Source organism: Salvia hispanica, chromosome 1 (genome assembly GCF_023119035.1).
Source record: "Salvia hispanica cultivar TCC Black 2014 chromosome 1, UniMelb_Shisp_WGS_1.0, whole genome shotgun sequence".
Classification (NCBI taxonomy): Eukaryota; Viridiplantae; Streptophyta; class Magnoliopsida; order Lamiales; family Lamiaceae; genus Salvia; species Salvia hispanica.
Window position 1 is genome coordinate 28,122,231 of NC_062965.1, and position 21,563 is coordinate 28,143,793.

Genomic DNA, 21,563 nt, shown 5'->3' on the forward strand with positions numbered 1-21,563 from the left:
CTCTATTCCACTCACGTATCATTTAAAATTAATATATACAAATGGAGCATTTATTCCACTAACTTTCTTCCACCCACTTTTCTTAATATTTCTTAAAATCCGTGCCGAATAGAAATGAGACTTCTATTCGTGGACGGAGAGAGTATTTCTTAAAATTCATGGTATTTTAAAATATGACAAATTTTATGGGAAGAAGAGGGTACATATTTTGCCCTTTCTCAAGCGCCCCTGGGTTGAGCACTAGAGTTCGCGCTATTCCGATGTTTCTGCTTTATGTTTTTTTGGGTCCTCTTGTTTGTTACAGATTTGATGCTCGTCAACTTGTTGACTCTAACTTTTTCTTTTGAATACAAAAATCCTCTGTAGTACACATCCAAAAATATATAAATAGCCGAAGAAAAGAAGATTAAATTCCTTGTGTAACGAAAAACTGCGCCAAATCAAAATGATGATCCATTACTCATATCTGCTCTACAAGTCCAGCAGAGCTAGCTAGAACAATAAACATCAACGCCACTGCGGCAGACTAGATTTTCAAAATTCCAAAATTCAATTCCAGAAGAACAATCTTCATCTATCCAATTTATGTGTGTACGTGCATATATAGATATAAGATATCGCCTTCTCTGTTTCTTTCCGCCGTAATGTGACTCCATTGATGATCTGATTCATCAGTTTTTTGTATATAAGAGAGGCGAGAGCGATTACCTTTTGTATGTCGAGAGAGAGCCAATGTGCGCGTGATTAATTAGCCTCGTTCAAATATATTCAGAATGTACGATCGCATCCATGGTTTCCGATAACGATCCCGATCTGCACCTCCCAAATTTACTCTGCGGCGGCCGTTTTTCGATGATCTGCACATCCCACAGCAGCTTGTTGCCGGAATTGGGGAGGTGCGGGACATCGTGCGTGACGATGTTCCTCCACGGCGGTAGCCCGCCGACAGGGCGCAGGAAGTTGCCGCAGCACGACCGGAGCTTCACCTGCATCCCGTCGCGCATCGGCTCCCACTCGATCGACGGATCCGACGGCGACTCGCGCGACGTCTGCACCGCCTTCTTCGCCGTCACCCCGGGGAGGAGCGGGATGGTCGACGCCGCCAGATACGTTCCGAGGTAGCTCCGCAGCCGAATCGCGTCGCGATCAGCCACCATTTCCACCGTCCACAGCGATTGCTGCCGCGGCGATTCGTCCTGGATCACGCTCTCCTCGTCTTCCGCCGCGGTTAGGTATTTGTCGCGGTAGCTCACCATCCTGATTGATTTTGCCTTCCGGAATATATCCATTTTTTCTTCAGATCTGGAGAAATTGGAAGAAAAACTTGGATCGGTGTTGTTGTGAGGTGGAAATTAATCAATCGAATCGGAGCGAGAAGAAGTTGAGATATAATTTCATGTTATTTCTTCTCAGCCTCCTCTTCTGGTAGAGCTTCTACGTTCCAAAGCCAAACCATTTGGAAGAAGAAATGCATTTCTATTTTTGGAGGTATTTATTAAACTGGTTTCCATTTCTGTGCTATTGTCAAACTCACATGTAATTTTTTTTAGTTTATTTGTTAGTAGTATTTATTTTTTGACTATCAAAATAACATGTGTATGTGCACTACGATTTCAGATTAATCAATAATTTAAGATTAAATCAACATACTATACTACATAACTCAATATTAACAATTTTACAGCAAAAAAAATTAGGTTAGGATCGAAGAAATGCCTTGATTTAGTTACGACCATGCAACCGGACCTTCTAATTCGTAAAAATGGCGTTAGACGACTGTACTAATTTTCTTCAAGAAACTGAAGTTGAAAGGATATATATTCACTACGGGTCGGGTGGAGTGTGTTATATTGTTAACTTAATACTTAATTGCTAACTACAACTAAATAATAGTCATTAGATATTCAAATTAAAGGCCTAGATCATCAACCTGAAATGGCAATACGATCAACAAAAAACATCAATAAGACCATAGAATTAATTTCAAAAAATATCAATACGGGTATTAATGTCAATTAACTATATGTTTAGTTATAACTAACTTTTAAAAGAAATCCCAAAACTTTAAATTCATATAACATATATCAAATTAAAGATAATTTTATAAGGATTCCAACGATATCCTACATGCATATGTTCCGACGTTAAAATTTGAAAAAAAAATCAAAATTTTTTAACTTTTTCGTACAGCAAAAATGTCAACATACTATATAAAATATATTAATATAATACATGTAGAATGTCAATATAAGCAATGGGTTAACATTCTTAAAGCATTGTGTTGACATTCTCAAAGCATTGTCTTGATATTTTCGAAACACTATATTGTCATTTTCATCCAAAAGCCTAATTTCGAGTTTTTTTTTTAATCTTTTTTTATTTTATTAATAAAAATGAAAATTACACATGGTAAATTGTAGACCAGACGTTTTCTAAAATTCTATGGCCTTAAATTAGTTGTAGTTAGCAATTAAATTATGAGTTAACAATTGATCACTCCCCCTATTATACATTGGTAAAAGAATTGTAAAACTAGCATTATTTCATTAATGCACATTTATTTTTATTTTTCTTGTTTTAATTATAACAATAATACTCATTCTTAATTAATTATTAGTATTATTTTGGATATTTATTTATTCACCGAAAATTCTAATTCCTAATTTTTAACCTGAATAGCAAATTCCATCTCTACCGATTTAAACCCAATTTCAGGGTATTCTATTAGTCCTACTATAGTATGATTTTTTTGTAGCAATGAGAATATCATTTTATGTCACATTTAACTTTTATTTTAGTTTTACACATTTTTTCTTTCAAATTAGATTATGCATAATTACCTAAGGTTCCTATTCCAATTATGATTATTATCAATGTTTCCAAATGTTGAAAATTGGAATAAGAAATGATTATGGAGGTTAATCATTTAAAAGAGTACAATTTTTGTTAATTTTTTTATAGTGATAAATATTAATTATAGTTCATTAATAAATAATTACTCGATGAAACAGTGGAAAATATATTAACACAAATATAAATATAGTTCATTAATAAATAATTACTCGATGAAACAGTGGAAAATATATTAACACAAATATATCTATGCTTAAAAAACCTACTCCTACTATTTTTTGCCCAAAAAGGTAATTTAACCAATTATTAGAGACGAAGAAAGTTGAGGTGCAAGGGAGAACATTTACAGAAGAGGGAAATGTCGTCAATCGAAGATGAGGAATTGCGTCGCCGGAAGCTGGAAGAGGCTCTCGAAGTCAAATCCCTCCGCCGTATCATTAGTGCTTATCTAAAGTATACACCTCTCCCACTCTCACTCGTGCTTCCGTCTTTCTTTTTCGTGATTAATCCTCTGAATTGTTCCTTTGTTTATTTGTATTTTCCTCTGCAATAGTCTGCGAAGTTGTAGTGATTGCTGGTGTTCTGTCTCTATTGTTATTGCTATTGTTACTTTAAGCTTGATGAATTGAGGATATGAAGGGTTAATTGGTACTGAACTCTTCTTTTGGTGAATATTGAAACATAATTTTCGGTGAATTTACGCTGCACGCGATGGTGGAGCAGTTGAGCTGTAGTAAATTCAACTGTTTAGTAACTTCAGTTGAGAGTGACGATAGATAGAATCAGGATCGTTATTGTGTTTACAGTAGTGGGCGCTGCCAATATATTCCTTGATGATTTGTTGATGAACTTCTGTAGTTGACTTGTATATTAGTATTTCATTTATGTTTTCATTGTCAGGTATAATGTTTCATTTCCAGTTTATTCATTATCATCTTTATTGCTTCAATGGATATGGATCCCTGTAATGTAGTTTTATTTTTTATTGGGCTCTGAACACAGCTATCCGGAGGCTGCTGAGGAAGATATCAAAAGATATGAAAGATGCTTCAGGAGGCTTCCTCTTGCCCACAAGGTCTCTTTCTAGTTAACAAATAGGAACAGGAGTAAAATTGTGAGCATGTTAACTATTTCAAGTGAAATATTATGTAGAATGCAAGGTTAAAATTTATGTTTTATATCTATGGTGATTGGTGAAGTATGTTGTAAAATGTAAAGTTTTGGTTTAGGTTATGCTTTCTGATGTGGTAAAGGACAATGAAGACAATGTTGGATTTTTTTGTGAATACACTGCTAATTCTTAATACTCCAGACAATGTTCTATATCTACCTGCAGTTTCGACTGATTACTTTGTGCTGCAATCTCTTACTTTACTTTGATTTATGTATGCATATCATGCAGTATGCCATAAATATAATTAGTTTCACCAATTTATGATTTTGGCTTTTGCAGGCACTGTTGTCACACCTTCCTCTGAAATATCAGAAACTCAGATGGTAAAATCTAGTATAGCATATCTCTGTTTTGAATACTTAGGATGAAGTTCTAATTAAATATTTATGAAATAAACAGAATAAGAAAATATAGAAATAGGAAGCATTCTGAAAATAGAGGTATCGATCCTCTCTTCGTATCTGAAAGTCTTGAGTGTGATGGAATAGCCTCCATCCTTGGCAGGCTATAACTATTTATAGTTAACTTGGGCTTAAATAACGTTATGAATAAATTACATGTTTGATATCTTCAAGTACCTTACCTTATATATTGGCATGTTTTTCAGTAGATAACTGCATATACATTATCCCATTCATACCCTTGTACTAGATATATCAATATGTATCATGAAGAATATCAATGAAGGAGAATGGAAATATGGTACTACCTTTAAAGAATAATGTTTGGTGTGCTGATTCTGGTGTTATTTTCATGCAGGTGTGTTTCACAAAATTCTTATTTCATATTTGAAATGCTTAAGGTGATTCCTCATTTATTACTTGTTTGATTTGTATCTTGATCTGATTGTTTTTCCGCTGGGGTGTGGAAAGCTTGCATGTATATTTGGATCTTTCTGAAGCTACTCCACCTCTTGATTTTGGCAGGCCTTTGATCCCCCTATTGATATGAGTGTGGACACTGACATTGCTGAGGACCATGCAATTGAAAATGCCCCAGTTAAACAACTTTCTTCTACTGAAATGAATCCTCATCCTTCTCAATCTGGCTCAAATAGCACCCTGCTACATAATGCAAAAGTTGATGCACTTAGCTCTGGGGAAGATGGAGCGAATGAGGCTCCTAAACCTGAAACTATCAACAAGGTCTCTCTTAACATCTTGGGTCATGCCCGTAGGATTTGTTTTAAATATTCTCTCTGGTTCAATTTGTTTATTTCCTTTTCATTATGAAATTTGACCTATGTAGATAACAACAGGAGAAGAAAATCCAATCATTGAGCGAAAACGTCGAGAATTGCTCTGTAGCCTCTGAACGTAATGGAATGGTAAAAGGTGGTGATGGCCATAATCATCAGACTGTTAACAATTCTCCACCATCATTTTCTACACATTGTTGTGATGGGCATGTAAGGCATTCTTTTCCAAGATTTTCTTTTTCAAGTAGATTACTCAATAGTCAATAACCCTCATGTTGTTTGCAATATTATTCAGTATTTTTAGTCTCTGTCCCCTTATTCTTTCACCGACTCACCTCTTCTAGCATTTCCCATGTACTTCTGTTTTTATGCTCTTCTTTTCTTTGAATTATCTTGTTGGGTTATCATGATTGTTTGTGATGAAATTTTTTAGAAATTGTTTTACCTTGACAAAGTCACAAGCATATGTTTTATGAATGCAAGAACTACAAAAGCTTGTGGACATAGTTTAGAATGCTACATTTATACTTGTTATTCTATTTTCTCATTAATAGTTTATACCCTGGATATGTTATTTCAGGCATCGCCATCGCCTGATTGGTTGGACCCATCATTGCAATTTCATGTTCCTTTGGCTGACGTAGATAAGGTCAGCTATTCTTTTTTATTTTGAGTATCCATCCATGCTTAAGATTTAAACTATCGTACTATATCCCAGGTTCGATGCATTATAAGGAACATTGTCAGAGATTGGGCAGCTGAGGTATTCATTTGTTTTTTCTTTTCATCTGTACAAAAAAGTTCTTTAAGTATAATTATAGTATACAATTTCTAACAATGGGGGTTATAGTATTGTGACTCAAAAGTCTAACCTCATTCAATAAAAAAATAAAAGCATTATATATATTTAAAGAATGGAAGTTTTGGATTTATCAGTTTTTCTCCTTGCTATGTTTAGGGTCAGAAGGAGCGCGATGAGTGCTATAGACCAATTCTTCAAGAGCTTGACCATCTTTTTCCAGACCGTTCCAGTGACAGGTATCATTTTTAACGGGACAGAGGGAGTACTATTAAGAATCTCTGGTGGTGTCAGGATACTCACAGATTATTTCGTCATGATATTTGTTCCAATCGAGCTTGACATTTATATTTATCGTAACAAATCTGTTGGCTGCTGTCTGGTGTTTTCTTTTGGTAATATTGATATCTTATTTCTTCTTAAGCAGTCCTCCTGCATGTTTAGTTCCAGGAGCTGGACTTGGGAGGTTGGCATTAGAAATCTCATGTTTGGGTATGCTACTGGAATACTCTTCATCTTTAGATGATAAAGTCTTTGCCTTCAGTGTGAGACTTTTGTTTTATGACAGGTTTCGTAAGCCAAGGGAATGAGTTTTCGTACTACATGATGATATGCTCCAGTTTTATACTAAATTAGTAAGTACCTCTGTTGTTATGAATTTATGATTCAATTCTTTCTAAATTTGGATCATTAGTGCTAATTAATTAGTTCATCAGCTCTCAAATTGCAGAGCAGTGGAAAATATATCCATGGATCCACAGTAATTGCAATTTACTTTCCGACATAGATCAACTTCGCTCTGTTTCTATTCCAGACATTCATCCAGCAAGGTGTTGATTTAAAATTAGTATTTAGTTTGTATATGCATTTTCCTATTTCTTTGTTTCTGTTTTACTGTAGCCATTTGCTTTATACAGTTAGTTTTTTCCGCCGCTTTTTGTCTGTATCTGTGCTTTTCAAAATACAAATTAAGATTTAAGACACCTAATTGATTACTTTGTCATAAGCTAACTGTTTAACATTTATTTACTTCAACAAATAAATGAACCTGCTGCTGTCCCTCACTAAGATATTATTATGTAATTTTTCCCAGTATGTGACCTTTGCTTTGTTCTATTGTAAAACTCCTGTGTATCAATCTGGTCACCTGCATACCTATTACCTTCACTTGTGATAATGATATGCTTGACTTTACTCTCTCTTGTTCTTCTGCTTTTTCCTACACTGCCACTAGATGGTTTTATTGGTTGCAATTGCATGATAGCTCTTAATGATATTTTTGCTTCATATGTTCATACTGTAGCAAGCCGAACAGTAGCGAATGTTTGTAGTTTTTGGAAGTATCATGAGCCACTTTACACTTTTTCGGGAACTGGATTGTAATATTATCCTTTGGAACAGTGCAGGGATTACAGAAGGCTTCTCAATGTGCGGAGGTGATTTCGTTGAGGTCTATAATGATCCAAGTCAAGTAGGTAAGAAAAGCATAGGGAATCAGTATATGTTGAAGTAGATACTACTGTAATCTGAACTGCTTTGGGTACTGCTATTCCACAATTGAGCTTCATATGCGTTGTGTGGAGTAGTAAACGTATATTTTCCTTAGCAATTTCTCACAATTGAAGAAATGTGGATTATAAAACCAGTGGAAACTCAAAGCACAAGTCATGCAACTTTATGACCTGCTGTTAGATACTTGTCTTATTACGCTCACTATAATTTCAGGAGCCTGGGATGCAGTTGTGACTTGCTTCTTTCTTGACACGGCACACAATATTGTGGAATATATTGAGATAATATCTAAAATTCTTAAAGACGGGGGTGTGAGTGGTCTCTACTTATGATTGACGCCCCAAATCCTTCCTGCATGCATTTCTTATTCTGAGTGAATTGACAGGTGTGGATCAATTTGGGACCCCTGCTTTATCATTTTGCAGATGCGTATAATCAAGAAGATGTAAGTCTATTAATCTATTTGCACTCTTTCAAAAAAAGAAATGAAGAAATAAGTGTTACTCCATATTTCACTATTTGGGGCTCTCTCAATATGCTATCTGCTTTTACTAGGAGATGTCAATTGAGCTGAGCTTGGAAGACGTAAAGAGGGTTGCCTTCCACCATGGATTTGAAATAGAGGTATCATTGGATCTAGTTATGAACTTACTGAATCAAGACATTTTACTACTTTGACTTATTTCTTTCAACCATTTTTCTTTTCTGTAAACAGAAGGAATCAACCATTGCCACAACTTATACAACGAATCAAAGGTCGATGATGCAGGCAAGGGTTCCACATTCAGATTTGGTTGAACATATATGTGGTTATATACACATCGCTACTGCGGAATTCAGTTCAACATACTATAATAGTAGATAGCTAAGCAGAGATAAACTTACAATAAATCTCAAGTTAGAAGTAGCTTTAAAAGGATATTTGGGCCTTTTCTACTAACAGAACCAAACCTCAAAAGCAGTTCGATATTTAATGCTACTTAAACTGTTGATCTGCATAGTTCTGTCACACTATAACCACCATTGCACTCGTGGTGGCCGTTAGTATTGTTACTACTACCATTACATTTTCTGCTCTGCTGCTGCTGCTGATGTTTCTGTTTTGTGATGTTGATTGTTGTATGTTTGACAATTGACATGATGGTGCGATTAATTCATCTTCTTTATGTAACTGCAGAACCAATACTATGCTGCATTTTGGACAATGCGGAAGAAACCACCGACACCGACAAGTGCACCAGATGCGGCTGTTGAATAATGGGTAGTACACCTACGCTTAATGCTTATGTAATCCTAGCTGAAACGTTTGATGTTAGTGTGCTCTGTTTAGACCATAATGTTTCTACTGAGCTCTTACTGCACTTGAAATTTGGCCCACTATTGTTCGGATTTCAGGCTGAATCAAAGCGAAAGCAAATTAGATTTTTCAGTTTTTGGTGTTTTAAATTTACCAACTGGTAGTTTGTGTTGGTGTGTTTTTTCTCGCAAAAACTAGTCTAAATATATGACTATTCTATGATTTTGATTTGGAATACTAATATTTACGCTATTTTAGTGTCTTAAGAATATGAAACGCGGTCCATTTCCACCCCAAAATTGATGAAATTGTTAAATTTATTAGACAACCCATGTTTTACCAAATTATTCATTTAACAAAGTTGATTACTAAGTATTTAAATAATCCAAATAATTTGTACTTCCATATGTGTCCAAAATTTTCATTTAAATCAGTCTTATATTAATGGTTCCATTTTAGTTTTACCACTTTTAATAGAGGACCTCACAATCCATCAACTAATATTTATTCACATTATTATATTATAAAATTAATTTATATAAAAATAAGATCTACATTACATTAACTTTTTCAACTCACTTTCTATTACATTTCTTAAAAACCGTGCATGATCAAAATGGGATACATACTGGGGACGGATGAAGTAATTTAAATTATGAAGTAAGTTTGATCTTATTGTTTGCAATTGTGCTCTAATTGTTTGCAATTGTTATCTACATAAAAATGAGAATAAATGAATTTCTATAGACGAGAACATTGAGAATAAATGAAATTTGACGGGATTTGATATTTTATTTTCAAATACTTTCTCTTGTCTCATAAAAATAGGCTCTTTAAGGTTGATACGAGTTTTAATGTCTAAATAGTAAAGTAAGATAGAAGGAGAAAAATAGTTGAAATTGCATAATTGGTGGTATTGGTGGTGAGGTTCATAAATGATATTATATATGAGCTATTTATATGGAACGAAAAAAAAAGAAATATTACTCCATGACTTTTTCTATAGTACGGAGGGAATATTAAAATATCAATTAAAATTTTGTGAGTTAAACCATCTTTCGAAAATAATCATTTATTCCTGGTCTAATAAAAAAAAATTACTTGTATTGCGGTATTTTACAAGAAGTCGAGAACGTTAGCCGTTGAGGCAATTGTTGTTGGTTTAATTTCGTGTGGCCTCAGCTGCTCCGATAAGACTAACACCAACCAAAACATTCATCCATTGAAGCGGCTAAATGGCGGCGGCAATCCCGGAGTTTTACCCCCCAAAGCTCGTTTTAGCCCCAAAATATCTCAGCCACCGTTCTCATGCCACTAATTTATCATCCTGCTCCTCCTATTTCAGCTCGACTAAACCTCAATTTCAGCTCCTTCGGAAAAACTATTCGTCTGCTGGCGAATTTCGCGTTTTACACAACATAAAGCGTCACAGTTTGAAGGTCTCCTGCCGCGCTACTGGCGCCGGCGTCCAGCCCAAAGGCGCCCCCCCTTCCCCCGCCGAAATTGAATCCGCTATTCGTGCGGGAAAAGACCGCCTTCTCAAGGTCCGCCCAATACACTTCTGCACTTAGTCATTAGTGTTACATGACCTGAACTCAAAATAATTCAATACAGTAAGAGATATGGATGAAATTGAACCGGAAAATGCACGTAAAAGCAATTATCCATGACAGAGGAAACTGAGGAATTGTGTGTGTGTGTGAATCAAATTTGTCAAGCTTCCGTTGTGAAATAGCTGCTGTACTGAGTGAATGCAAATGTGTATTTACACTGCAGGTGCCCTCGTCGAATATTAGGAATTTCTGCATTATAGCACATATTGATCATGGAAAATCAACGCTGGCGGATAAATTACTGCAGATGACTGGCACCGTGGAGACCAGAGAAATGAAGGAGCAATTTCTCGATAATATGGATTTGGAGAGGGAAAGAGGCATCACTATCAAATTGCAGGTTTTTTGTCTCTCTATTACTGCTTTTACAGATAATGCTTTGTTGGTTGAATAGGAGTAGTATTTTTTTTTAAATGAACTTTCCTTTTCTGCTATACAGAAGCTTGAATATCAACATTTCATCTGACTTCTCCTTATTTTATTGTGAAAACATTTGCCTTATATGTTTTCTTTGATGATCTGTTTTCTTCAGTTTTATGTTCAAGTCTATGTATGTAAAATCTAAACTGAGAAGCATCTAGAATATGGTCGTTCCTGTCAATGTGATCAATCTTGCAAGCAAGTCCTCTTAATACCCAAATTCATAAAAAATGTTTGTCTTTGTTACATAGGCTGCACGGATGCGTTATGTTCATAACAATGAACCTTATGTCCTGAATCTTATCGATACACCTGGTCATGTTGACTTCTCCTACGAGGTATGTGTCTGGAACCACATAAGAATAATTCTGTTGAAAAGTATTAATAAACTTTGTTTGTCTCTAGAGATATTGGTAGATTGTAGTGGATATGCTAATGAATAGACATCTAATTCATTCAACTTGCCAAGGAAATATAACGAAAATGCCTTATCTGCAGTTGGAATGGTTTTCCAATTTAAGCACTTATTTTTATCATTATATTATCAATGATTGGTAAGCAGTCTCCTAAAGTAAAAGCCTTTGAGTAGTTACTGTGCTACTTCTTCCTTTCAATTGTGTTTCTCTTCATAGTATGAACAATTCCTGAATATGGGAAAACTGTTGTTTTCATGGAAGAGCACGACATCCTTTTATTTTCATGGAGATCACAGATGACCTGTTAATTTGCAGTTCGTGTAGTCTAGTTCCTTCGTTGAATTGCTAGGAGTATGTGTTTATTTGGTGTCATATCATGATTTGTGAATATTTTCAGGTTTCTCGCTCTCTTGCTGCCTGTGAAGGAGCTCTTCTTGTTGTAGATGCCTCCCAGGTGCTTCAGGATTCTTTTCTCATTTTTATAATCCAGTTTCTCTCTCCTCCTATCTTATACATTCTCTTTTAGGGGGTGGAAGCCCAAACATTGGCCAATGTGTATTTGGCCTTGGAAAACAACCTTGAAATCATACCAGTAAGTTGCTACTTCAATGACTATTCTTTCCATCATTTGAGTTATAGTGATGTTAGAAGCTATTCATTGCCCTATGCGGAAGTTAAAACAAAGTGCTTGATATTGTAATTGCAGATTTATATGCACTTCTTCTTTATAAGACAAATTGATGCAGGTTTTGATAATCTGAGCTTGCAAACCACAATTTATAATACTACTTAGAAGTAACTTAAGTATGATTAGCTGATATGGACTAGAAGAAGTTACTTCAAAATATGGACGAGAAGAAGTCACTTCAAAAAAAGGCAACCAAAAAATAGGAAATCTCATTTACTAAAGTGGACTAAAAAGTAAATGTATCAGTTTACTGTGATATTGATATTTTCAACAAGGGATTTAATCTCATTCATGGGGGAGGGAGGAGTACAGAGCAGTGGTTGATGAAGTAGGCTTTATGGTCTTACAACATTAAATGCAGTTATTGTCAGATTGAAGTCAATCTGACAGTGTTCTCTGATTACTGAAGCACAATGAATTTATCAAGGGAATTTTTCATTTGTAGGTTCCATCTTTAGCAAAATCTTATCACCGTAGGAATTCTATTTTTCTGGTAGTGTGAGGTTTTTTCCATTAGAAACATATACTTTATAGTTTAGGGGTGCGTTATATTGCTAACTATTTAAGTTGCTAACTCTGCTAACTCATCAATGTAGTGTATTAAAAATGTCAACACATAATATCAACACATTATATTGAAGTTCAACAAAATCATGTGTTGACATTTTAATGTCATTGTGTTCACATTTTTAATACATCGCATTGATGAGTTAGCAAGTTAGCAATTGATCACACCCCTTATAGTTTATACCTAAATCTTAAATTGAGTTTATCCAATGTGTTTCAGTTGTCTGAATCACCCCCCCCCCCTCCTCGCGGCAATTGTTTTATAGGTTTTGAACAAGATAGATCTTCCAGGTGCAGAACCCGAACGTGTTTGCCGAGAGATAGAAGAGGTTGGTTGGTGTGGTTCAGTGGTTGTGCACAAACAAGAGATTTTTGTTCTCTTCACCAATGAGACTATTCAATATTTCTGGGCTCATAATTTTGTCTTGGCAATATATAACTTTAAAACATTTCCCTCTTGATTTTATGAGGTTATAATTAAGGTAATCTTAAATTGTGCTGAAAAGTAAACAATCTTAATAATTTTTCCCATCTTCATAGGTTGTGGGTCTTGATTGTAGTGATGCAATTTACTGCTCAGCAAAGGTTAGTACTGTCTCCTCTTTTTTCTTGTTGCCCATTATGTAACTGTAAAAAATATATTGGCACTTTCAATATCACATGCAAGTGGAAAGGGATGTGTTAAGGATTCTCCATTGTGCATATATGGTTCGTACAAATATTATTTGTTGTTATCTTGTAGGAAGGAATAGGCATCACTGAGATATTAAGTGCAATTGTTCAAAAGGTCCCTCCTCCTCCAGACACTGCAGAAAGGCCTTTGAGGGCTCTCATATTTGATAGGTATCTTATTTAGGTACTATGATCAAACTTCTTGTAATTAAATTTGCGTGCGTATATTTTATTGCAAAGTTGAGAAAATCAAAGTATCTAAATGTTCCACTAATCTATTTAGTATGTATACATATTATTAGCATGATTGTTTCTGTTTTGATTACTCCACCCCCACTCTACAATTGGAAAGAGATAGCCACATAGCCCACCATCAAGTACCACTACCTCTAATTAATCACAATTTAATCACCTTTTTATTTGTATCTTTTCTGGCTTGCTGAGATTTGCTTAAATGTTTCTGTTGATGAAAATATCTTGTCAAAAGTCAAATGTTTTGTTGGAAATTTAGTAGGCCTTGATATAAAGCTCCCAATTTTTTTCTAAAGAGAATGTAATTGTTCTTAAGCAAAAAATAAGTAGATGACGAGATAAGTGGTTCATTCATCAATTTATGTGTATATTTGTCTAACACACTTATTGGATTTGATCTTACTTTGATTATGGGTCTCCGGAGCTACTGATAGCATATGGTTTCACAAACACTTTTGCAGTTACTACGATGCTTACAGAGGAGTCATTGTATATTTTCGACTGATTGATGGGTGTATAAAAAGAGGTGACCGGATATTGTTTATGGCCAGTGGAAAGGTAGCAAATGTCCTTGTAGTAGCTTGCACTTATGTTTGTTGTTTTTCATGAGGTGGCTATTAGGTATAAGGAGTTGTTTCCTAGGATTGGCCATCTTTCTACATTGCTCTTTCTCACTCAGACTTTCATAAAGAGTGTTCAGTGAATCAGGCCAATATTGGATTGTACCACATTCAGTGATTAATTTTTTCCTAATCTAGGCAGTCTGATTTTCGTAAAAAAGGCGAAGTTGTTATGTGGGATCATTGTTCCAGTCCTTATCGGCCTTTGAGATTATTGCAAAAAAATATCTACTCTCTGATATAATTTCTAGTATCCTTGTTACTTTGTCCTTTTTTGGTTAACTCAACTTCGTTTATCTGAATTCTAATTTTGGTTGATAAATTAAGTCAGTCCATTATTATACAATAAATAGTATACCATTGTACGTAATTCTTATCTAAACATTGTAATGAGACTTCATGTCATTTCTATTGAACTCATGTAAAACCTGTTTATATGCCAGCTCACTGTTGAATTTCGGTTGCAGGATTATTATGCTGATGAAGTTGGATTTTTATCTCCGAACCAGTTGCAAGTTGATCGGTTAAATGCTGGAGAGGTGGAAATCTAATCTGGCCACTAAAGAATACACATAAAAGAAAATTTGTAGCGGCAAAAATGTTGATCTAATCTATGATTTAAATAAAAAATATGAACAAACCTTATCCACAAGTCCAAAACAAATCTTGATATAAAAAATAAATTCTTAAATTTCGATCGGTATAGTCAACACTGAATGCATCTGCTCTTAAGTGAAGTAGTGAACTCATGAAAAATCAATCGGTTCTTGTAAACCGAACATATGATTTCAACTGAAATCGAACTGACTGTAAATTCAGTTTGATGTTCGGTGTTGGTTTGGTTGTACTCACTCCTGCTATTCTTCACCATTTCAATCTTTTGCATTTCATTTTAACTGTTTAATTTTCATTCCTTTCAGGTGGGTTATCTTTCGGCTTCCATAAGATCAGTGGCAGATGCTAGAGTGGGTGATACAATCACACACTATAGCAGAAAGGCTGAAGAATCTCTTCCTGGATACAAGGAGGTCACACCAATGGTCTTCTGTGGCCTGTTTCCTGTTGACGCTGACCAGTATTTATCTTTTACTCCTTTTTCACTTTTACAATCCATACATATGTTGAACTGCATTGTTTTCTAACCTTGTTACATAGGTTTCATGAGTTGCGTGATGCTTTAGAGAAATTACAGCTTAATGATTCTGCTTTAAAGGTAGGCATGCTTCTTTTAAATGATTAGATTTTTACATGTTTGTGTCTAGGTATCTTAACTTACGTCTTGAACTTACTGGAAGACTAGTTACTGAAAATAATAAGGCTGTCGATTTTCACATTATTTCAAAAAATTGTCATTATTTATAATGCTTTTTATTTTCCCATTGAGGACAAGAAGGTCCTGTCATGAAGGGTTTATTTTGGTGATTTTTATACTGATTTAAGGGGAACCATGTTGCAACATTTCACCCATTATACAGTATAAGGACATGGTCCTGGTGTTTCTTTTTCAAATTTGATATACTGTTCAAATGTTTTTGTACAGTTTGTAATGCCTTTTGCATTACTTTGAGAAAGTAAGTTTTTCATTGTCTTAATCCAATTAAATTTTGCTGAGTCATCTGTTTCTGAAGTTTAGATCGTGGTTGCCTATTAGCTGAGATACTTCTATGTAATAGATGTGCTCCTTGGTAAAATCTCCCAACAGCTTCAGTTTGTTTTGTAGTTTGAGCCGGAGACCTCAAGTGCCATGGGATTTGGGTTTAGATGTGGATTCCTTGGTCTTCTTCATATGGAAATTGTTCAGGTTAGAATTTTCTGACTTTTCCTTGCCCTTCCAAACTAGTTTATGTATGCTTGCAATCTTGTATTGATAAATTCAATTCTGCAGGAAAGGCTGGAACGTGAGTACAATTTGAGTTTAATAACCACCGCCCCAAGTGTGGTCTACAGAGTGACTTGCACAAGTGGTGATATTGTAATTTCCACATCCCATGCTTAATTGCCTATTATAGTTTGCTAATTCCCTTTTGGATTCCTCTACTCTATTCCTTTTTCAAGACGCTTATCTCATTTTGAAGCTGCTGAAGTATTTACTGTTCTGGAAACAAGTATCATGCTCTAGTTGTGTCATTGTTGATAATTTCAGCATTAACCCGTGTATTTCCTGAGCATGTACTCTTTTGTCTGTTATTTCTTTTATTAGCTGAAATGCTTTTGTATAATATCAAGCCGATCCATGACTTAATCTGGATGTAGCTTGCATACAAATCTAGTTATTCATGGAACATTGTAGTAGGAGAAAATAGTAAACCAGCCAGATTTTAGACATTGTTAATAAAAAAAGATCAGTGGTAGGTCCTTGTCTGGAATGATCGGTCACATATGGTATCAAACTTAAAAGTAAATATATTATCGAAAAAGAAAGAATAATGATTGGGCAATAACTACGTTGAAATTTTTTTTATATATCAGCATCAGTTGGCATGTGAGCCTTTTAGGTACTGAGTAAATGATTGAGAAGGTGGTGTGACCTAGTTAGACACTATTGAAGTTTGTAGAACTGTTCAACTTCTTAGGTGGACTTCGTTGCTTAGATATTCTGTTTCATTGGGCATCATATTTCAATAATTATTCTCTTGCAATTACTAAATGATTGTGACCCACTTGTTCTAGTGTTTCTTCTAAGTTTACAACATTGTTTGAACATTTTCTTCATATATCACATCCTTCTGATGATCTGATCTAGGTCGAATGCTCAAATCCATCCTTACTTCCTGAAGCTGGCAACAGAAGGTTAATTGAAGAGCCATATGTTAAGGTTGTCTGAATTTCTAATAGCCTATTTATGGTCCCTACCACACAGTATTCATCCTGTTTCTTGAGGATAAAGTTGATGTTTCTTGTATAGATAGAAATGCTCACTCCAAAAGATTATATTGGTGCACTTATGGAGCTTGCTCAAGACCGGAGAGGAGAGTTCAAAGAAATTAAGTTCATTACTGAAATTAGGGCATCACTTCTTTATGAGTTACCCCTGGCTGAGGTATTCTCTTGGTGAAAAAGATATAGTAGCCATTGATATTAAAATGAAGTTACACTTGTTTTGGAGATGCCATATATTTCAATAACTTGTACGGCTCATTCTGTAGATGGTAGGTGACTTCTTTGATCAGCTGAAGTCGAGGAGCAAAGGCTATGCTAGCATGGAGTACTCCTTCATTGGGTAATTCAATGTGATATGAGCTGAAATTGATCTTGTGGTGACTTTCCATAATGTACATGACCTCACAATAACTATATTCAAATATATAAACAGGTACAGGGAGAGTGACTTAATAAAGCTTGACATTCAAATTAACGGGGAGCCGGTAGAGCCTTTATCAACTATTGTGCATAAAGACAAGGTAAGCAACTTCTTTTCTTATTGTTTGAGTCGCTAAAGTTGAGTCATTCATTATGCAATCAGGACCTGTTTCAAGATTGTTATATTGTCAATATATTTTAACAGATTTGTAGTTTAATTTTTAACCTACAGCTATCAATTTCTTTGGTATAAGGTTTATGAGTTGCTAAATCTTAGCATTTTTTATTTAATGATAGTGTCAATACTATGAAACTATTTCCTTGTACCAGAAAAGATATTCACCATTCTCACTTATATAAATATTATCCATTCTCCATACTCATTTCATTTTACAATTAAATCGCGCACTCATTTTCAGGCTTATGCTGTCGGAAGAGCTTTAACTCAAAAATTGAAGGAACTAATTCCAAGACAAATGTTTAAAGTGCCAATCCAGGTATCATTCACAATTTTCATTTTTCTTTATATCGTTTTTTTCTTGTTGTATTAATTATAAACCATAATTCTGTATTTGTTTTGAGCTCGGCAGGCATGCATAGGCGCCAAGGTGATTGCTAGTGAAGCTTTATCTGCTATCAGGAAAGACGTTCTTGCCAAATGCTATGGTGAGATTACCTCCCTCGCTATAGAAGATTAATATGATTTCCTTTTCTAAGGTCTGATGCCCTTGAACACGTACAATATGTCGAATCACCTTGGTAGATGTTTTGTTTTATTTCATTTCCAGCACTCTATGGATACTCTCTTAGAAAATATCTTTTATTCCCCAATCATGCCGCATTCTTGATTTGTGTTTTGCTTTTCATGAAGGTGGGGACATCTCAAGAAAAAAGAAGCTTCTGAAAAAACAGGTGAATTATGTCTGCTTTATTTGCCTTGTTATCATATCACACTTTCAAGAAATTTCCATGTGCATTGTGCTCTGAAACATGTTATGTAGTGGTTGATCATTTGCTTTGGTATGCTTCCAACTCAGGCCGAGGGAAAGAAGAGAATGAAAGCAATCGGTAAGGTCGACGTACCACAAGAAGCATTCATGGCAGTATTGAAACTTGAAAAGGAGGTATTGTGATTTTGCATCCACGTTGTGTATAGAAAATCTCAGGTTATATCATTCCGAAGCAGCATTCATCAATCGGAGATATATATAAAAAAAATGTATTAGTGGTAATGAATCTCAATGTTTTTGGAAGATATTCATTTATTGGAAAATTGCTTATTAGTTGGTGTATACACGCCAGTACAAGAAACAAGAAGCAGCAATGGGAAAAGTAATTGCATTTCAAAATACCTTATTCATCTTCTTTCTCAATCTTCCCAATTCGTTTCAGCTTTGAACATTGCTTTATATATGTACTTCTCCGTCATCAAGCTTTCCTCCTTGTGAGTGTATTCGAATTTACAAGGTTTGCCTAGACGAGCGCATTCCAAAGAGTGGAAGCATCTTCAGCACAGATAGAGTGAACTCCCTTGATTCTCTCCACAGATTTGCAAATGCCACTGCAGCTCCAGTCGAACGACGCTACACAAACATTGCCCGCCTGTGCTTTCTGTTCACAGTCTGCACTTACCACAACCAAATTCTAATTACCTTCAACATTTAAACACAAAAATCATAGAAACTGGTGGAATCTGTACCGGGTGGAGTCCCACAGCACATGCTGCGATCATCTACATGCTCGACTTCAAGACCGATAAACCATGCTCCAAGCGACACATCTTCATTAGCATACTTGTGCAGGATTTGTCTGACGATGTTCACAGTTAACACGGCTTATCAGGGAAAAAGCAATGCAAGTTTTGATAGGTGGGTAAGAGGTTGCTTTCAGTCTTACTGGTTGACTGACACATATTTAGCCAGATCCCTTGATATGGCATATATCTGCCCAGTAGCGTGTCGAAAGTACGTGTTCCCTGGGTCCCCGAACTTCCAGTGCTCGGGCTCATGGTACTTTAGATTCCTTTTAAAAAAGAAATACGTAAAATGGAGCTACGGTTTTGTGTTCAAAATATAACGACGGATGAAATGGCAGAGAGAGTTAAGCAGCAAATACTTCTGATGAAGAACTGGTCCCGACTTCATACATCCTATATATACTCTGGGTTTGGAACGATGACGTGCCAGCGTTGCAGCTAATGTGCCTGCATTATACTCATCAAACAAATTTAACTACGTGTAAAGTACTTAAAAGTCATGTAACATGTTTATGAAAGGAAGAAGAAAGAAGTATTGCATACCCAAATTGACATGAACATCATCATCCACTTTGACAAAGAACTCAGCATCCCATCTTTCTACAGCAGCAGAGAAGAATGATTTTGTCTTTGCTGATAACTCGTGATACCCTTCAACATGATTCTTGAATATGAAATACTTATCAGTATCCACTACAAAATTTAAACTGCATGCACTGGGAAGGTATTAATTCCTTACAAGCCTAATAAAGTCATAGTGCTGGCTCTCCTCAGAGTCGAGTGCACGGTCCAAAATACTGTTGGATGTTGCACTGAACAATATGAAAGATGTTACACAGGGGATTCTCTATTAAAAAAATTAAGACTTGCATTTGAAGAACTTAAGACTAACCTGTGACCAATCATGAAACGAACCACGATACCCTTCTCTGCTTCAAGTTGTAACAGACTTTTACCTGATTAAACATTCAGAACTTTGTAAACATAACAGATATCAGTACAATCAATATATCAGTGTTTATGATGAACAAAAACAACCTCTAGGCATCCATGTTTCTCTGATAGAATCACGCCTCCTTCTGCCACTGAATGCTGTGTTTATACCTATGACCATAAACACTTTTTTTCTCATCACAGCATTTCCAGCAAATGTGGAATTACCATTTAAATTCTCAAAATTTCCCAATTTGCGATGTTTCTTGTTGGACGGAAGCTCCATGCGTAGCTTGGCAACAGAAGAATCCAAAGATCTGAAAGACCACACAATTATGACTTACTAAAACCATAAAAGAACTTAGTATCACTCAATCTCTTCTATCACCACCAATCACAGCAATTACAAGAAATTTGAGATTATTATCTAGAGATGTGCTTTATCTAACTCACTGTATTGCCTCATGTGCTTTGCTGAACTCTTTGATCACTTCCTCATCAGGAATTAGTTTTACCTAAGCATTACGCAATACATTAAGAATCAAGCAGCTGTTGCCTGCTGGTTTATGAAATATGAAATGAACTCCACCTTATCAGAGACACATTCATCCAAAGTAGCCTCAAATTCACCCAAACGTCGTCTTGTGAAAAGAAGTCCATCTTCTAATTGCAAATCAATCCACATTCTGCATTACAGAGTAATCCATTAAATATGTAAAATTACACAAATAAACCAATATTGTGAGCAGCATAACTGTATAGCAACAGAAAAATCAGCTACTCCTCTAATCAATCTTCAATGAGAAACGAAACTCATCACAAATCAACTCACTTCTCCATTGTTAATACATACCACACACCAGTAAGTATCCTAATGCATGAAGAAGCATCAATAAATTCATGTTGCTGAAACAATTAGATCATCAAACTTAATTAAGCATCAACACACGCACACATAATAAATTCATGTTGCTGAAACATTTAGATCATCAAACTTAATCAAGCATCAACACAAACACACACACATAATAAATTCATGTTGCTGGATCATCAAACTTAATTAAGCATCAACACAGACACACAAACACGCACGATCGAGATTTGTGAAAACCTGTTGCTGAAGAGAATGCCGAGGCCAAAGCTGATGAGGCAGAGGACCATAATCCATCGCATAGACACTTTCCCGCGGTTCCTGCTCGTCATTTCCGCCCTCGATCGTACGGATAAACACCTCTTTTTTTTTTCGGAACACGATATTTCACAGGAAGAAAAAAGAGAGAAAAAAAATAACTCAAATCAGAGACCTGTATGTATTATCGCAGTGGACTGCAAAAACGGCGATGATCGATACGTTGATATTGCGTTGGGGTTGATGGTGGTGTGGAAATCGGAAGGTTGGAGCTGCGACGATGCCAATGCGATTCCATTAACGGATTACTTCGTTTAAACTGACCATTTTCATGTTTTTTTATGAGTTATCATATTGTTATTAA

At 35.4% G+C, this 21,563-nt stretch overlaps 4 protein-coding genes across 6 annotated transcripts; 2 read left to right on the forward strand and 2 right to left on the reverse strand.

Moving 5' to 3' along the window:
* Positions 1 to 758: 758 nt before the first annotated feature.
* LOC125193219 lies at positions 759 to 1,289 on the reverse strand. Its single transcript, XM_048090982.1, has one exon. It carries the CDS (start codon positions 1,287 to 1,289, stop codon positions 759 to 761), a length of 531 nt encoding a protein of 176 aa, XP_047946939.1.
* A 1,863-nt stretch (positions 1,290 to 3,152) lies between these two features.
* LOC125200495 (carnosine N-methyltransferase-like) lies at positions 3,153 to 8,965 on the forward strand. Of its 2 annotated transcripts, none has more exons than XM_048098134.1 (18): positions 3,153 to 3,306; positions 3,856 to 3,928; positions 4,307 to 4,350; positions 4,787 to 4,829; positions 4,954 to 5,172; positions 5,286 to 5,435; positions 5,806 to 5,874; positions 5,944 to 5,988; positions 6,184 to 6,263; positions 6,449 to 6,516; positions 6,593 to 6,659; positions 6,741 to 6,854; positions 7,426 to 7,499; positions 7,750 to 7,847; positions 7,922 to 7,981; positions 8,092 to 8,160; positions 8,252 to 8,305; positions 8,714 to 8,965. In XM_048098134.1, exons 1-18 carry the CDS (start codon positions 3,212 to 3,214, stop codon positions 8,792 to 8,794), a joined length of 1,503 nt encoding a protein of 500 aa, XP_047954091.1. In that variant the 5' UTR covers positions 3,153 to 3,211; the 3' UTR covers positions 8,795 to 8,965. The 2 variants fall into 2 exon arrangements, with proteins under 2 accessions (XP_047954091.1, XP_047954097.1); XM_048098140.1 differs by having other exon boundaries at positions 6,452 to 6,516.
* A 1,014-nt stretch (positions 8,966 to 9,979) lies between these two features.
* Positions 9,980 to 18,673, forward strand: LOC125200719 (translation factor GUF1 homolog, chloroplastic). 2 transcript variants are annotated; one of them, XM_048098459.1, is made up of 22 exons: positions 9,980 to 10,377; positions 10,610 to 10,786; positions 11,118 to 11,204; positions 11,680 to 11,736; positions 11,809 to 11,874; positions 12,804 to 12,866; positions 13,078 to 13,122; positions 13,280 to 13,380; positions 13,923 to 14,019; positions 14,549 to 14,620; positions 15,002 to 15,156; positions 15,237 to 15,294; positions 15,802 to 15,882; positions 15,967 to 16,053; positions 16,825 to 16,896; positions 16,987 to 17,121; positions 17,228 to 17,301; positions 17,395 to 17,482; positions 17,801 to 17,878; positions 17,972 to 18,047; positions 18,253 to 18,293; positions 18,419 to 18,673. In XM_048098459.1, the coding sequence occupies exons 1-22, from the start codon at positions 10,069 to 10,071 to the stop codon at positions 18,512 to 18,514; spliced, it is 2,115 nt and encodes a 704-aa protein (XP_047954416.1). In that variant the 5' UTR covers positions 9,980 to 10,068; the 3' UTR covers positions 18,515 to 18,673. The 2 variants fall into 2 exon arrangements, with proteins under 2 accessions (XP_047954416.1, XP_047954417.1); XM_048098460.1 differs by having other exon boundaries at positions 10,694 to 10,786.
* LOC125200720 (beta-1,3-galactosyltransferase 7-like) lies at positions 18,626 to 21,513 on the reverse strand. The gene is made up of 11 exons (XM_048098462.1): positions 21,182 to 21,513; positions 20,660 to 20,756; positions 20,524 to 20,585; positions 20,176 to 20,387; positions 20,030 to 20,093; positions 19,877 to 19,949; positions 19,681 to 19,801; positions 19,497 to 19,584; positions 19,278 to 19,403; positions 19,081 to 19,190; positions 18,626 to 19,003 (listed from the first exon to the last, which is right to left on the reverse strand). Exons 1-11 carry the CDS (start codon positions 21,271 to 21,273, stop codon positions 18,855 to 18,857), a joined length of 1,194 nt encoding a protein of 397 aa, XP_047954419.1. The 5' UTR covers positions 21,274 to 21,513; the 3' UTR covers positions 18,626 to 18,854.
* Between the last annotated feature and the right edge of the window lie 50 nt (positions 21,514 to 21,563).